Source organism: Carcharhinus amblyrhynchos, unplaced genomic scaffold (genome assembly GCF_965287045.1).
Source record: "Carcharhinus amblyrhynchos unplaced genomic scaffold, sCarAmb.v2.hapA scaffold_44, whole genome shotgun sequence".
Classification (NCBI taxonomy): Eukaryota; Metazoa; Chordata; class Chondrichthyes; order Carcharhiniformes; family Carcharhinidae; genus Carcharhinus; species Carcharhinus amblyrhynchos.
In genome coordinates, this window is record NW_027649785.1 from 2104857 (window position 1) to 2121006 (window position 16150).

Genomic DNA, 16150 nt, shown 5'->3' on the forward strand with positions numbered 1-16150 from the left:
TCCATGTGGCTGGTATGTCCTTGATGGGCATCAACCCTGCAGCCACACCAAAATCTAAAGCTGGCCTCCAACAAGCTCACCGTCATTCTCCTTAGACCATCTGAATTGGGTTTCATCGGATAATTAGGTGGTTTTTCAGGGACTACCTTTCTCTACCCTGATGAAACTCTCCGCAGTGGCAATGACAACAGCAGACTGACTGGTACCAGGAATCTCAACGTCTGTCCTATGTCTCAAATCTCTTTGGATCAACAGTCATTGAGCTGGTGTGAGGTGTGGTGACGTTCTGACACTTTAATTCATGAAGAGAATTCAGAAAACAATTAAGGAAAGCCAGCAAGGTTTCGTGAGTTCAATTAAGTGTTTTGATGAGTTAATATAGTCTAGGTGATGTACATTGACTTCCAAAAGGCATTTGATGCAATGCCTAAGAATAGATTTGTCAATAATTTTGAAGCCCCTGTTTTTCTGACTGGAGCAAGATAAACAGTGGGGTTACCCAAAGATTGGTGCAAGGACCACTTCTTCACTTAATATCAGCTTGGGTGGAGAGGACATATCTTTGAACTTTGCAAATGACAAAAAACTTGGAAGCACTGTAGACTATGATGAGGACAGTGATTGATTTCAAGACATGAACAGGATGGTAAAATGGGCAGATGCATGGCAGGTGAAGGTTGATACATAAATGTGTGAATTTTGGTAGGAAGAATGAAGAGACTCAGGATTAAAAAAAGGATACAATTCTAAAGAGGACACCTGTCACTATAGGTGGCAGGGCAGTTGAGAAAGTAGTTAATAAGGCATGCAGAATTCAGGGCTTCATAAATAGGAACATAAAGCACAAGAGCAAGTTCTTGTGAATTGTTATAAAAACTGGTTCAGCCTCAACTGGAGTATTGTTTCCAATTCCAGGCTTCAGGAAGTTTGCAAAGGAGTGATTTGTAAGAACGGTTGCAGGGATGTGGCATTTTAGCTACTAGGGTAGATTGAAGAAGAGGGGGTTGTTCTCCTTAAAGAGAAAATTGAGATGGGATTTGATAGAGCCATTCAAAATCATGAGGGGTGTGGACAGATTGGACAGGATGAAATTGTCCTTACTGGTGGAACAATCGAGAAACAGATGTATAAATCTTGCTGCTGTTCATGCTGATGGCACACCCCAGGCACATTTCCTGGCAGCAAGGGCTGCGTTCAACAGGAAACCCTGTTGACAATGGTGGTAAGATCCCACCATCAGTGAGAGGTGAGCCACATCCTGCTGCAGCCAAACATGCTACAGAGAGAGAAAAATCCTGCCCAAAAATTCTGAAGCAGGATCATCAACTTGAAATGTTAACACTGTTTCTCTCCACAAATGCTGTCTGATCTGCTAAGTGTCCCCAGCATTTACTGTTTTGGTTTGACCAACACAGGATACTTTATTAAAGTGAATGGAAAAGAACGAATGGCAACACGAGGGTTTTTTTGTTTATAAAGAGCATTTTGTGGACTCAATAGTTAGAACGAGATAGCTTCAGCAGGGCAAGAAAAATTAGTCTTACTCTTACACAGAAGAGAATCATCTAACCTTATGTTTTGCTCATAGTAAATTTCAGATATTACAGACATTGATTGGAGTAAACTTAGTCTACAATTGTTTAAGAATTGTGATGGCATCCTTGCTAAAGATGTCTTGTGCAACTTGCGACTTTGCAGGTGGGCAGGAAGAACATCAATGTTCTCATCTTTCGAGTCCCCACTTTGTATGGAATACCCCAACTCCAAGAAATATATTCCAAAGATACTTTTCTCAAATAAAATAATAGATTTTAATTCATATACAACACACAGCAATATAAAGCCACTAATCAGTGTGTCTATTTTTGGCGTTCATTATCAGAATATTTCATTTGGGGTTAGAAATGCACTAGTCAGATATTGTTTCCAGCATTCCCCAGATAAGATATTGAATTGAGTGGAACAGGTACCCAGGAAACTGCTGCTTTTTGCTGTATCCTGTGTGGAGGCTTTTCATTACATTTATTTCAATTGCATGTGCTCTGTATATAGCAAAGAACAGTGGTGCAGAAATAGGTCCCTTACCCTTGGGTGTGATTTTCTGTAACTGTTGGCGGAGTTGTTTCAATGCAGTTTTGGCAGAATTGTACTTGGCCTCTTTTTTGCTGAAACCTACTCCTTCTTTAAACTCAAAGCCATCCACAACCGCACGAAGCGAATAATGGGACATGGCAGCAGCCTCTGTCAGACAAAATATTAAGTCAAGCTTGAATTTCAACAGAGAGCAAAAATACACAGTTACGTTAAATTATAAGCAAAAACAGTGCTGGAAAATCTCAGCAGTCTGGCAGCATCTGTGAAGACAGAGAATCAAATCAGAGTCCAATGTATCTCTTTTCACCCCTGACAACGAGGACGTTTTCTCCCTCCCACCCCAAGAGCCACAATAAACCTCAACAGGGTTTTTCTTTGGGTTGCTCACATGGTGAACCCCCAGCCCAATGATGACATGTGGGGCCCTTACGTGGGCATTAATTCACTTGCAGCCATCCATATACCTTCCCAGTGCAAACTTAAATCAGGACAGAGGTAGGAAAATGGCTGGCTTCGATGAACCCCTTCTCTTGCCGCTCGTCTCAGCGCAATGCACTGAAGTTTTTCCCAAACTGTCTGACCTCACACCTCGACATACACTCTCATCTACCAGACAGAAAAAGTTAAGAAAAATTAAGTCTCTTTGCTTCATCCATCTATTATTGTACCTCCACAGCAACATCCAGAAACATGAATATAGCACTATATTTCTTTAACAAAGTCACTGGCGTTCACGATAGAGTTGAGGAAGCAGAATCCTTAGGCAACACCTCCAGTCAGATCCTGCCCGAGAATATGCTTTTATCCCCTTTCTCTTCTTCCTATTCCCCACACAATTCGCGACACCTAAATTCTATATTTTTTTCATTTTGCTGATAAAATTATGTGGATCCATATCGAATGTGTTTCGGAAGCGGATATGGACAATATGTCTGGATAATTCCTATTCTTCTAACCTTGATTGGATTAGTCCTTGTGACTTTCACTGGATTGGATGGATGTATAATCAAGCATAAAAAAAGTATGGATGCTGGAAATTTGAAATAATTCCATGCTGATTTTTTGATTAGCTCGTGCTTACCCCACTGCTCAGTTGCTGTGTCCCTGATGATAGAATCTAACTTTCTCACAATCAAGGTTAAGCTTATTGGGCTATAAGAACTTGGCCTTCTCCTTTCCTTAAGTAAAGCAGTAGCAGTTGCAATTTTACAATTCAAAAGCAGAATTTCTGAAGCTTTTGAAAATTATGAATTACTCAGCTGCATTTTCCTCACCTGTTTATTAGTTTCTGGAAATTTAGCTCTTGTGCCCCATAGAACATAACATCGCAGTATAGGCCCTTCAGCCAACCAGTGAAACCAATCTAATGAGCCTCTAACCTAAACTATTCCAATGTTATCCATATGCCTATCCACTGACCATTTGAACGCCCTTAAAGTTGGCAAGTCCACAACTGCTGCAGGCAGGGCATTCCACACCCTTACTACCCTCTGAGTAAAGAACCTACCTCTGACATCCATCCTGCAATTATCACCCCTCAGTTTAAAGCTATGTCCCCTCGTGTTAGCCATCACCATCCGAGGAAAAAGGCTCTCACTGTCCACCTTAACAAATCCTCTGATCATCTTGTATGCCTCAATCAGGTCACCTCTTAACCTTCTTCTCTCTAACAAAAACAACCTCAAGTCCCTCAGCCTTTCCTCATAAAACCTTCCCACCATACCAGGCAACATCCTGGTAAACCTCCTCTGCACCCTTTCCAATGTTTCCACATCTTTCTTGTAATGCGGCGACTAAAAACGTATGCAATACTCCAAGTGCGTCCGCACCAGAGTTTTGTACAGTTGCAACATGACCTCACGGTTCTGAAATTCAATCCCTCTACCAATAAAATCCTAACACAACGTATGCTTTCTTAACAACCTTATCAATCTGGATGCCAACTTTCAGGAATCTATGCACATGTACACCAAGATCTCTCTGCTCATCGACACTACCAAGAATCCTTCCATTAGCTCTATATTCTGTAATCCTGTTATGCTTTCCAAAGTGAATCACCTCACACTTTTCCACATTAAACTCCATTTGCCACCTCTCAGCCCAGCTCTGCAGCTTATCTATGTACCTCTGCAAACTGTAACATCCATCCTCACTGTCTACAACTCCTCCAACTCTAGTATCGTCCACAAATTAACTAACCCGTCCTTCTACACCCTCATCTAGGTCATTTATAAAAATGACAAACAGCGATGGCACCAAAACAGATCCCTGCAGTACACCACTAGTAACTGAACTGCAGGTTGAATATTTTCCATCAACACCACCCTCTGTCTTCTATCAGCTAGCCAATTCCTGATCCAAACTGCTAAATCACCCTCAATCTCATGCATCTGTATTTTCTGCAGTAGCCTACCATGGGGAACCTTATCAAACGCTTTGCTATAATCCATATACACCACTTCAACTGCTTTACCCTTATCCACCTCTTTGGTCACCTTCTCAAAGAACTTGATAAGGTTTGTGAGGCATGACCTACCCTTCACAAAACTGTGTTGGCTACCCCTAATCAAATTATTTCTCTCTAGATGATTATAAATCCTATCTCTTATAATTCTTTCCAAAACTTTGCCCACAACAGAAGTAAGGCTCACCGGTCTATAATTCCCAGGATGGTCTCTATTCCTCTTCTTGAACAAGAGGACAACATTTGCTATCCTCCAGTCTTCCGGCACTATACCTGTAGCCAATGACGACAAAGATTAAAACCAAAAGCTCTGCAATCTCCTCCCTAGCCTCCCAGAGAATCCTAGGATAAATCCCATCATCCTTTCCACTTAAAAACAACCAATTCCTTTGTTTCAGTAAATTTAGTTTCCATCATTCTGCTTTTTTCTATCCTTGTCACTGTGAAAATGGAGAAGTCTGCCACTTCCTATTGTCCGTCATCATCTCATTTATATTTGCTTTTAATAAACCCACATTTTCCTTCTTCAGTCTTGACGTGTTTGGAAAAATCTTTTGTCCACTACTACAACCACTGCAAGATTTTTGTTTATATTCCCTTTGTATGTCTTCTAACTTTATTTTTGCTACTTTATGTAGCTGTTGCAATCAGTTAGTTTTTCACTTTCCTTTGCACTAAATTAGAAATGTTTTCCTTTAGCTTGATATTATTTCTCGTCTCATTTGTCGATTATGCTTGCTTAACTAAACAATTGATGCCTTTGTCGCTTAGTGGTAAGTATTTCATTTTGTATGTACCAATTACTTTGGAAAAAGGAGTAGTCTTTTCAGTCCACTGAGTCTGTTCTGTCATTCAGTTGGAACATGGCTGTTCAGAATGTCAACTCCATTACCTGCCTCAGGTTAATATTCCATAAAACGCATACAAAAAAAATCTCAGTTTTTAATTTTTAAATTAACCTGCAGTCTCTTATCTTTTTGATGAAAGATGTTCTAGTCTCCCACTATCCTTTGCATGTTGTGCTCCCTCATAGCATCCCAGAAAGAAGTTTTAATTTTAAAAAACCCTATTGTTCTTTTATTCCGGGCTCACCTACTGAAAGAAATAGGATGGATAAATAGACAGTCAAATTCTCAATTTTCTGTGCTCAATGGAACAAAACTCACATCTATGCAACCTTTTCTCAATTTAAAATGTTTTAGCCCCAATTCCATTGTGCTGAATCTACTCTGCACACCCTTTTCAAGGGTCCATTAAAGACAAATGCAGGTGAGATTATTATAATGGCCAATGGAAAACAGCAAACTTTTTAAATCATATTGTATCTTCCCTGAGTTTCAGTGCCCAAAACTGAACACAGCGCTCTAGCTCAGTCCAACTAGAGCTTTACAACTGTAGCTTTTACCGCTGTGTATGACACTCCTGAGCAAATTAAACAAAATTAATTCAGCATAGAAACCGAAAAACAACATCAGGTTTATAGTGTGAGGGTTTAATGGATTGGTTTACCAATATCAAGGGGTGTTCCAAATATAGTACTGTACCTACATTTAATGAGTATGTGCGATTTCCCACAGAGAAAATAGGACAATTAACAAAGGAGGGAAAATAGGAAGTTAACAATCCAGATCACTGCGTGGCTGACAATAGCTGGTTACAAGTAGAATTAGAATCATCATGGAGAAAGTCCACAGTGAACAAGATAGAATGGAAAAGAAAATAAAGGCAATAAGGGTATAATTTCCTCTTAAAAAGATGACCAACAGAAACTTTTAATATCTTCAGCAGAATACCTGAATTCTCCACCTCCTGGAAATGCAAACTGCATCCTTTGCGTTGACAAAACAAATGGAGAGCAGAAACAGGATTTTCATTAGTCTGCTCAAACTCATTCAGCAGTGCAATCAAGCCTGCCACGTCCTCAACTGATTTCGTGATTGCAGGAAGCTCGGTACTAGATGGAGCTAAAAAGAAGTTGACACTCAGTTTATAATAAAAAAAATCAACAGCGTCAGCCTATTACCCTAGAATAACAGAAACTGATTGTGATTCATGGTAAAATTAATTCTTCCCTACAACCATCAAAAATATCCCCCCCCCCCCCTATATTTGCCATATAAATTGGGGCTTGTGAGAGATTAGAGAAGCTGGGATTGTTCACTTTGGAGCGAAGAAGGTTGAGGGGAGATCAAACAGATACACAAAACTGCGAGATGTTTGGATCACTGACATAGGGGAAATCTGTTTCTATTGGCTGGAAAGCCAGAGGACGCAGGTCTCAGGTAATGAGCAAAAAGAATCAAAGGCAGAAAACAAAAGAGGATTTTCTATTCTGATGCAAGTTATGATGGTCTGGATGGTGGAAACAGGTTCAATAGCAACTTTCAAAAGAGAATTAGAAGTATTTGAAAAGTGTGCATAACTATGGAGACTAATTGGACAGCTATTTTGAAGTGTCAGCATAAGAATGATGAGCTAAATTGGGATATTGCGTGCTGTATAATTTTACCATTTGACTCTAAAGCTTACAATAACTAATGCTTAAGTAAAAATCAACAAGGCTCACATGAATAACCAGTCAATAAAATGACAACCAGCAAAAATTAACATGGATGTTAAACTAGCAACGTGAACAAATAACTTCTATTATTTACACAAGTATTCAGAATTTTTAAAAACTATGAACTTAAAAAAAGTTAGATGAAACACATGTAAAGTATATGCAGACTAACCAATTCACTGTTCATAAGATATAGGAGCAGAATTAGGCCATTCAGCACATCGAGTCTGATCATGGTTGATACGCTTCTCATCCCCATTTCCCTTCATCCCATTGTTAATTAAAAATCTGTCTAACTCCTCAAATTTATTCACTGTCCCAGTATCCCATTGCACTGTGGGGTAGTGAATTCCAGATTCGCAACCCTTTCGGGGGAAGTAGTTTCTACTCAACTCTGTTTTAAAATTACTAGCCCGTTTCCTAAGACTATGACCTCTTGTCCTAGGATGCCCCACAAGAGGAAGCATCTGCTCCACATCTACTTCATCCATACCTTTTATCATCTCGTATACCTCAATTTCATCTCCCCTCATTCTTCTAAGTTCCAGCGTATAGGTTTAAACTGTTCAATTTCTCTTCATATGAACATAAGAAATAGGAGCAGGAGTAGGCCATCTAGCCCTTCGAGCCTGCCCCGCCATTCAATAAGATCTTGGCTGATCTGTCGTGGCTCAGTTCCACTTTCCCACGCTCTCCCCATAACCCTTAATCCCCTCTTATCAAAAACCCATCAACCCGCATCTTAAAAATATTTAGCGAGGCAGCGTCTACCACTTCAACGGGCAGAGAATTCCAGAGATTCACCACCCTTTGAGTGAAGAAGTTCCTCCTCAACTCCGTTCTAAACCGCCCCCCCCCTTTATCTTGAGGCTGTGCCCCCTAGTCCTACTGTCTTTTTTGAGCGGGAGGAGTCTCTCCACCTCTATCCTATCCATCCCATTCATCATCTTATACGTCTCAATGAGATCTCCCCTCATTCTTCTAAACTCTAACGAGTACAAGCCTAGTTTATTCAGCCTCTCCTCATAGCTCAACCCCGGTATCAGCCTAGTAAACCTCCTCTGCACTCCCTCCAAGGCCAAAATATCCTTGCGTAAGTGCGGCGACCAAAACTGCACACAGTACTCCAGCTGCGGCCTCACCAATGCCCTATACAGCTGCAGCAAGACCTCCCTACTTCTTAAACAACGGCGTAACATTAGCCGTTTTCCAATCGTCACTAGTCACCATCTGCCAATCTGAATAGCACCCATTGGCCCCCACTCTCTGCCTCCTATTTGACAACCAATCCTCTATCCGCGCTAACACCCTACCCCCAACTCCATGTCCCCCGACCTTCTGCAATAACCTCTTATGAGGTACTTTGTCAAACGCCTTCTGAAAATCCAGAAAGACCACATCCACCGGCTCTCCTCTATCCACTGCCCTAGACACATCCTCATAGAACTCCAGTAAATTTGTCAGACACGACTTCCCTTTAACGAAACCGTGCTGCGTCTGCTCTATCAAGCAATTCCTCTCAAGATGCCTCGCTATTTCCTCCTTGATGACAGATTCTAACATTTTACCTACAACAGACATTAAACTAACCGGCCTATAATTCCCTGCCTTTTGCCTGGCACCCTTCTTAAACAACGGAGTAACATTAGCCGCTTTCCAATCTTCCGGCACTTCCCCGGAATCCAGCGACGTCTGGAAAATAACCACCAAGAAATCCACTATCACCTCCGCCATTTCTTTCAGAACCCTCGGATGCATTCCATCCGGTCCTGGGGACTTGTCCACAATCAGCCCCTCCAGTCTGTCGAGCACCGCCTCTCTAGTAACAGTAATGTCATTCAGACCCTCCAGTCCTACCACCTTTCCATCGCTAACACCCGGCAAATTATTCACGTCCTCCTCCGTGAAGACAGAAACAAAAAAGTTATTCAATACCTTAGCCATATCCCCATCCCCTACCACTAGGTCCCCTTTCTCATCCTCTAAAGGACCAACGTTCACCCTAGCCAGCCTCTTCCTTTTTATATATTTATAAAAACTCTTGCTATCCTTTTTTATATTAAGCGCTAGCCCAGCTTCATAGTTTCTCCTACCCTCCTTTATCAACTTCTTTGTCAATCTTTGTTGACATTTAAACCTCTCCCAATCCTCTTCTCGCCCACTACTCTTAGCTACTCTAAATTCCTCCGCTTTTAATTTAACACTTTCCTTTACCTCCTTCGTTATCCACGGCTTATTACCTCTCCTCCTACGGTCCTTTTTAACCATCGGAATAAATTTCTGCTGAGCACCAAGAAAGATCTCCTTAAAGATCCGCCACTGCTCCTCAGCAGACCCTCCCTCCAACGCGCTCCCCCAGTCAACATTCGCCAATTCTTCTCTCATCCTACCATACTCCCCTCTGTTCAAACAAAGGACACGTGTCCGGGAACCCACTTTCTCCTCCTCCATCTGCACCAGAAACTCCACCATACAATGATCACTCTCTCCAAGAGGATCCTTCACCGCAAGGTCCCTAATTCTACCTGCCTCATTACATAGCACCAGATCCAAGATAGCTCGCTCCCTCGTCGGCTCCAACACACACTGTTCAAGGAAATTATCCCGGCAGCATTCCAAGAACTCCTCCTCGAGCCCACCGCGTCCAACATGGGTCGACCAATCAATATGCAGATTGAAATCCCCCATAATTACGGCCGTCCCATTCCTGCACACCGCACTTATTTGCGCGTTAACAGCCCACCCCACCTCCAGATCATTATTCGGGGGCCTATAGACGACACCCACCAGCGTCTTCCTCCCTTTGCTGTTCCTAATCGCCACCCACAACGATTCCACTTTCTGCTCTTTGACTCCAATATCATCCCTTGCTACCACCTTGATGCTATCCTTAATCAGCAGGGCTACGCCACCCCCTCTTTCCTCCTGCCTATCCTTCCTAAACACTTGATACCCCTGGACATTCAGCTCCCAGTCCCTGTCACCTTGCAGCCACGTCTCTGTAATGGCCACCAGATCATATCCATTTGTGTTGATCTGCGCCACTAGCTCATCCACTTTATTCCGAATGCTTCGTGCATTCAGATAAAACGCTTTCATCCCAGCCTTCACCTGGACCCTATTTGCCATAATTGGGACATCCCAATATGCAAACCCCTCATCTCTGGAATCAATCTAATGAACCTCCTCTGAACTGCATCCAATGCCACTACAACTTTCTTCAAATAAGGGGACCAAAACTGTGCACAATACTCCAGGTGCAGCCGTACCAACGCCTCCCTCATCCTTCTAAACTCCAGCGAGTACAGACCCAGTCTATTTAGTCTCCCTTCATAGTCCAACCCCCTCATCTCCGGTATCAGCCTAGTGAACCTCCTCTGCACTCCTTCCAAGGCCAAAATATCCTTGCACAAGTGCGGCGACCAAAACTGCACACAGTACTCCAGCTGCGGCCTCACCAGTACCCTGTATGGTTCCAGCATGACCTCCCTGCTTTTATATTCTATCCCCCTCACTATAAAGGCCAGCATATCATTCACCTTCTTGATCACCTGCTGCACCTGCAGATTGGGTTTTTGCGACTCATGCACAAGGACCTCCAGGTCCCTCTGCACCGTAGCATGCTGCAGCTTTTCGCCCTTTAAAGTGCAATCCCTCCTATTATTTCTGCCAAAGTGGATAACCTCAGACTTGCTAACATTATACTCCATCTGTCAGGTCCTCGCTCACTTGCTCAGCCTATCCAGATCCCTCTGCAGACTTTCCACACCCTCCGTGCAATTTGCTTTTCCACTCATCTTCGTGTCATCAGCAAATTTTGTCACCCTACACTCAGCCCCCTCCTCCAGATCGTCTAAATAAATGGTAAATAGCTGAGGTCCCAGCTATTCCAGAAGTCCAGATATACTACATCTACAGGATCCCCATTATCCGCTTTGTGCGTTACATCTTTGGAAAAACTCTAGCAAATTAGTCAAACATGATTTGCCCATCATAAAACCACACTGACTCTGATGGATAGCGTTTTGACTTTTCCAAATGTCCTAATATTGCTTCCTTGACAATTGATTCCAACACTTTCCCAAACAACAAGAAAAAGGACGTTACATTAGTATTTTTTGAATCCACTGGAACCTTTCCCAAGTCCAGGGAATTGTCTCCACTGCCACTTCCTTTAATACCCTATAATGTCAGCCATCAGGCCTGGGAGTCTTATCTGCCCTCAATCCCAACAGTTTGCCGAGTACCTTCCCCCTATCTGACTTGTCCGTTCCTATAGAAATGGTACTAGTTTCCTTCATCGTGAAAACTGAGGCAAAGCATTAATTTAACATCTCTTGTCATTTCAGTGTTCCCCAATATTAATTGTCTAGTTTCATCTTCCAAGGGACCAACATTCACCCCAGCGACTCTCTTCCTTTTTATATAACTACAGAAGATTTTGCTATCCTTCTTGATATTTTATGCTAGTTTTCTTTTGTAATTTACCTTAATTCTTTTTATTATTCCTTTGTTTGTTTGAAAATTTCCCAATCTTCCAGCCTACCATTGGCCTTTGCAATATGGTATACCTCAGTTTTTGTCTTTATATTGTCCTTGATTCCTTGTTTAGTCATGGATGTTTTTTACCACCCTCATCATCTTTCTTTCTCACTGGGATATAGAAACATAGAAAAACTACAGCACAGAAGTTGCACCAAGCATGTCCCTACCTACTAGGCTTACCTATAACCCCCTATCTTATTAAGTTCCATGTACTTATCCAAAAGTCTGTTAAAAGACCCTATTGATCCGCCTCCACCACCACTGCCGGCAGCCAATTCCATGCAACCATCACCCTCTGAGTGAAAAACTTACCCCGATATCTCCTCTGTACCTATTTCAGGCCTTGGAAAAAGCCTCTGAGCACCAACTCGATCAATACCTCTCAACATCTTATACACCTCTATCAGGTCACCCCTCATCCTTCATCTCTCCAAGGAGAAAAGACCGAGCTCTCATAAGAACATAAGAAATAGGAGCAGGAGTAGGCCATCTAACCCTTCGAGCCTGCCCCGCCATTCAATAAGATCATAGCTGATCTGAAGTGGATCAGTTCCACTTTCCCGCCTTCTCCCCATAACCCTTAATCCCCTTGCCTAACAAAAACCTATCTACCCGCGTCTTAAATACATTTAGCGAGGCAGCCTCCACCACTTCAACGGGTAGAGAATTCCAGAGATTTGCTACCCTTTGAGTGAAGAAGTTCCTTCTCAACTCCATTCTAAACTGCCCCCCCCCCCCCTTATCTTGAGGCTGTGCCCTCTAGTCCTCCTGTCCTTTCTGAGTGGGAAGAGCCTCTCCACCTCTAACATATCCATCCCATTCATCATCTTATACGTCTCAATGAGATCTCCCCTCATTCTTCTAAACTCTAACGAGTACAAGCCTAGTTTATTCAGCCTCTCCTCATAGCTCAACCCCCTCAACTCCGGTATCAGCCTAGTGAACCTCCTCTGCACTCCCTCCAAGGCCAAAACATCCTTACGTAAGTGCGGCGACCAAAACTGTACTGTGTGCAGTACTCCAGCTGCGGCCTCAGCAGTGCCCTGTACAGTTGCAGCAAGACCTCCCTACTTTTATATTCAATCCCCCTTGCTATGAAGGCCAGCATCCCATTCGCCTTCCTGACCACCTGCTGGCTGGGTTTTTGCGACTCATGCACAAGGACCCCGAGGTCCCTCTGCACCGTAGCATGCTGTCTCGCAACCTATCCTCATAAGGCATGCCACCCAATCCAGAATCATCCTTGTAAATCTTCTCAACACCCTTTCTATGGCTTCCACATCCTTTCTGCAATGAGATGACCAGACTGAGCACAGTACTCCAAGTACTGAATATTGAGAGATAGAGTAGATTGGGCCTGTACTCGTTGGGAGTTTAGAAGGCTGAGGGCGGATCTTATAGAGACATAAGAAAATGAAGGGGGCTAGATAGAGGTAGAGAGATTCTTTCCACTTAGAAAGGAAACCAGAACTAGAGGTCGCAGCCTCAAAATAAGTTGTGTGTGTGTGTGTGTGGTGGTGGTGGTGGTGGTTGTTGGGGGGGGGCAGTGCGGCAGCAGCAGTTAGAACAGAGTTGAGGAGGAACTTCTTCTCTGAGAGGGTACTGAATCTCTGGAATTCTCTGCCCATTGAAGTGGTGGAAACTACCTTGTTGAATATGTTTAAGTCATGGGGAGATAGATTTCTGATTGATAAGGGAATTAAGGGCTATGGGGAGCAGGCGGGTAAGTGGAACTGATCCACTTCAGATCAGCCATGATCTTATTGAATGGCGGGGCAGGATCGAGAGGCTAGATGGCCTACTCCTGCTCCTATTTCTTATGTTCTTAATTGGGGTCTGACCAAGGTCTTATATAGCTGCAACATTATCTCCCAGCTCTTTAACTCAATTCTTCAATTGATGAATGCCAGTACACCATACGCCTTCTTAATCACAGCCTCTACCTACAAAGCTGCTTTGAGTGTCCTATGAACCCAGACCCCAAGATTCTTATCTTCCACACTGCCGAGTTTTATCCTTAATATTATATTCTGTTGTCCTATTTGACCTGCCAAAATGAATCACCACACACTTATCTGGGTTGAACTCCACCTGCTACTTCTCCGCCCAGTCGTGCGTCCTATCAATGTCTTGCTGCAACTTCTGACATCCCTCCACACTATCCACAACACCTACAACCTTTGTGTCATCAGCAAACCTACCAACCCATCCCTCCACTTCCTCATCCAGGTCATTTATAAAAATCACAAAGACTGAGGGTCCCAGAACAGATCCCTGGGGCACTCCATGTAGATGGGGGGAAAAAACCCCATCTACAAACACTCTTTGCCTTCTGTGGGCAATCCAGTTCTGAATCCACAAAGAAATGTCCCCTTGGATCCCATGCCCCCTCACTTTCTCAATAAGTCTTGCATGTGGCAGCTTATCAAGCGCCTTGCTGAAGTCCATATAAACTACATCTACTGCACTTCCTTCAATGTGCATAGACACATCTTCAAAAAATTCAATCAGGCTTGTAAAGCAAGATCTGCCTTTGATAAAGCTGTGCTGACTATTCTTGATCATACTATACCTCTCCAAATGTTCATAAATCCTGCCTCTCAGGATCTTCTCTATCAACTTACCAATCACTGAGGTTAGACTCACTGGTCTATCTCTACTCACTTTCTTGAATAAAGGAACCACATCCGCAATCCTGCGGAACCTCTCCCGTCTCCATTGATGATGCAAAGATCATCGCCAGAGGCTCAGCAATCTCCTCGCCTCCCACAGTAACCTGGGGTACATCCCATCCAGTCCCGATGACTTATCTAACGATGTTTTTCAATGCTCCAACACATCCTCTTTCTTAATATCTACATGCTCAAGCTTTTCAGTCCACTGCAAGTCTGCATTACAACCACCAAAATCCTTTTCCACTGTGAAGTAAAGTATTCATTGAGTAACTTTGCTATTTCTACCGGTTCCATACAAACCTTCCCACCATCACACCTGATAGGTCCTATTCCTTCAAGTCTTATCCTCTTGCTCTCCACATACTTGTAGAATGCCTTGGGGTTTTCCTTAATCCTGCCTGCCAAGGCCTTCTCATGACCCCTTATGGCTCTCCTAATTTCCTTCTCAAGATCCTTCCTACTAGCTGTATACTCTTCTAGATCTCTAATATAACCTAGCTCCCTGTACCTTTTATAAGCTTTTCTTTTCTTCTTGGCTAAATTCATTACAGCTTTCGTGCACCACAGTTCCTGTACTTAACATAACTTCCCTGTCGCTTTGGAACCTTGCTATGAAGAAGTCAAGACAAATATTCCCTGAAAATTTGCCACATTTCTTTTGTACATTTCCCCGAGAAAACCTCTTCCCAATTTAAGTCTCTAATTTCCTGCCTGATAGCCTCTTAATTCCCCTTACTCCAGATAAACATTTTCCTAGCTTGTCTGATCCTATCTCTCTCCAATGCTAGTGTAAAGTAGATAGAATTATGATCACTATCCCTGAAATGCTCTCCCACAGAGATCTGACACCTGTCCAGGTTCATTTCCCAATACCAAATCAAGTACAGCCTCTCCTCTTGTAGGCTTATCCACATACTGTGTCAGGAAACCCTCCTGAACACATCTAACAAACTCCTCCCCATCTAAACCCCTTACTCTAGGGAGATTCCAATCAATATTTGGGAAATTAAAATCTCCCATCACGACAACTCTGTTATTATTACATCTTTCCAGGATCTGTTTCCCTCTGCTCCTCAACATCCCTGTTACTATCGGATGGCCTATAGAAAATACCCAATAAAGTTAATGACCCCTTTCTATTCTGAACCTCCACCCACAGAGACTCCATAAACAATCCCTCCATGGCATCCATCTTTTCAGCAGCCGTGACACCATCTCTGATCAACAGTGCCACTCCCCTATCTCTTTTGCCTCCCTCCCTGTCCCTTCTGAAACCCAGCACTTCAAATATCCAGTCCTGTCCTTGAGTCATCCAAGTCTCTGTAATGGCCACCACATCATATTTCCAAGTAGTGATCCATGCTCTAAGCTCATACACTTTATTCACAACACTCCTTGCATTGAAAACAGACACATCTCAAACCTTCGGTCTGAGCGCTCCCCTTCTCCATCACAAATATATCACATATCTTCTAGATCTGAGGACTTGAGTATCTCCTTAAACAACTGCCACTGCTCATCTGCTGCCTTACCTTTTAGCCTTCCTGCCCACTCTACTCAAGCCAACTCTGTCCTCATGCCTGCGTAATTTCCTTTGTTTAATTCCAGAACATGAGTGTGGGACTCCACTTTCTCACCCCCAAACTGAATTTTGAATCTATGGTCACTACTCCCTAGAGGATCCTTAACTATGAGGTCATCAATTAATCCCTCATTACACAATACCAAATCCAGAGTAGCCTGTTCCCTGGCTGGTTCTCTAACATACTGTTCCAAGAAATCACTAACACATTTAATGAACTCTGCCTCCAG

The 16150-nt window shown here is 43.0% G+C and overlaps 1 protein-coding gene across 1 annotated transcript in view; it reads right to left on the reverse strand.

Annotated features, from left to right (window-relative positions):
- The window catches only part of LOC145337189 (adenosine deaminase domain-containing protein 1-like), an 87059-nt gene that overhangs the window by 66448 nt on the left and 4461 nt on the right, over nucleotides 1-16150 (reverse strand). Inside the window, exons 2-3 of the mRNA XM_080181996.1 lie at nucleotides 6352-6522; nucleotides 2086-2241 (exon numbers count right to left, since the gene is read on the reverse strand). Coding sequence (XP_080038122.1) covers nucleotides 2086-2241; nucleotides 6352-6522 — 327 coding nt within the window. The remainder of the gene's footprint in view (nucleotides 1-2085; nucleotides 2242-6351; nucleotides 6523-16150) is intronic.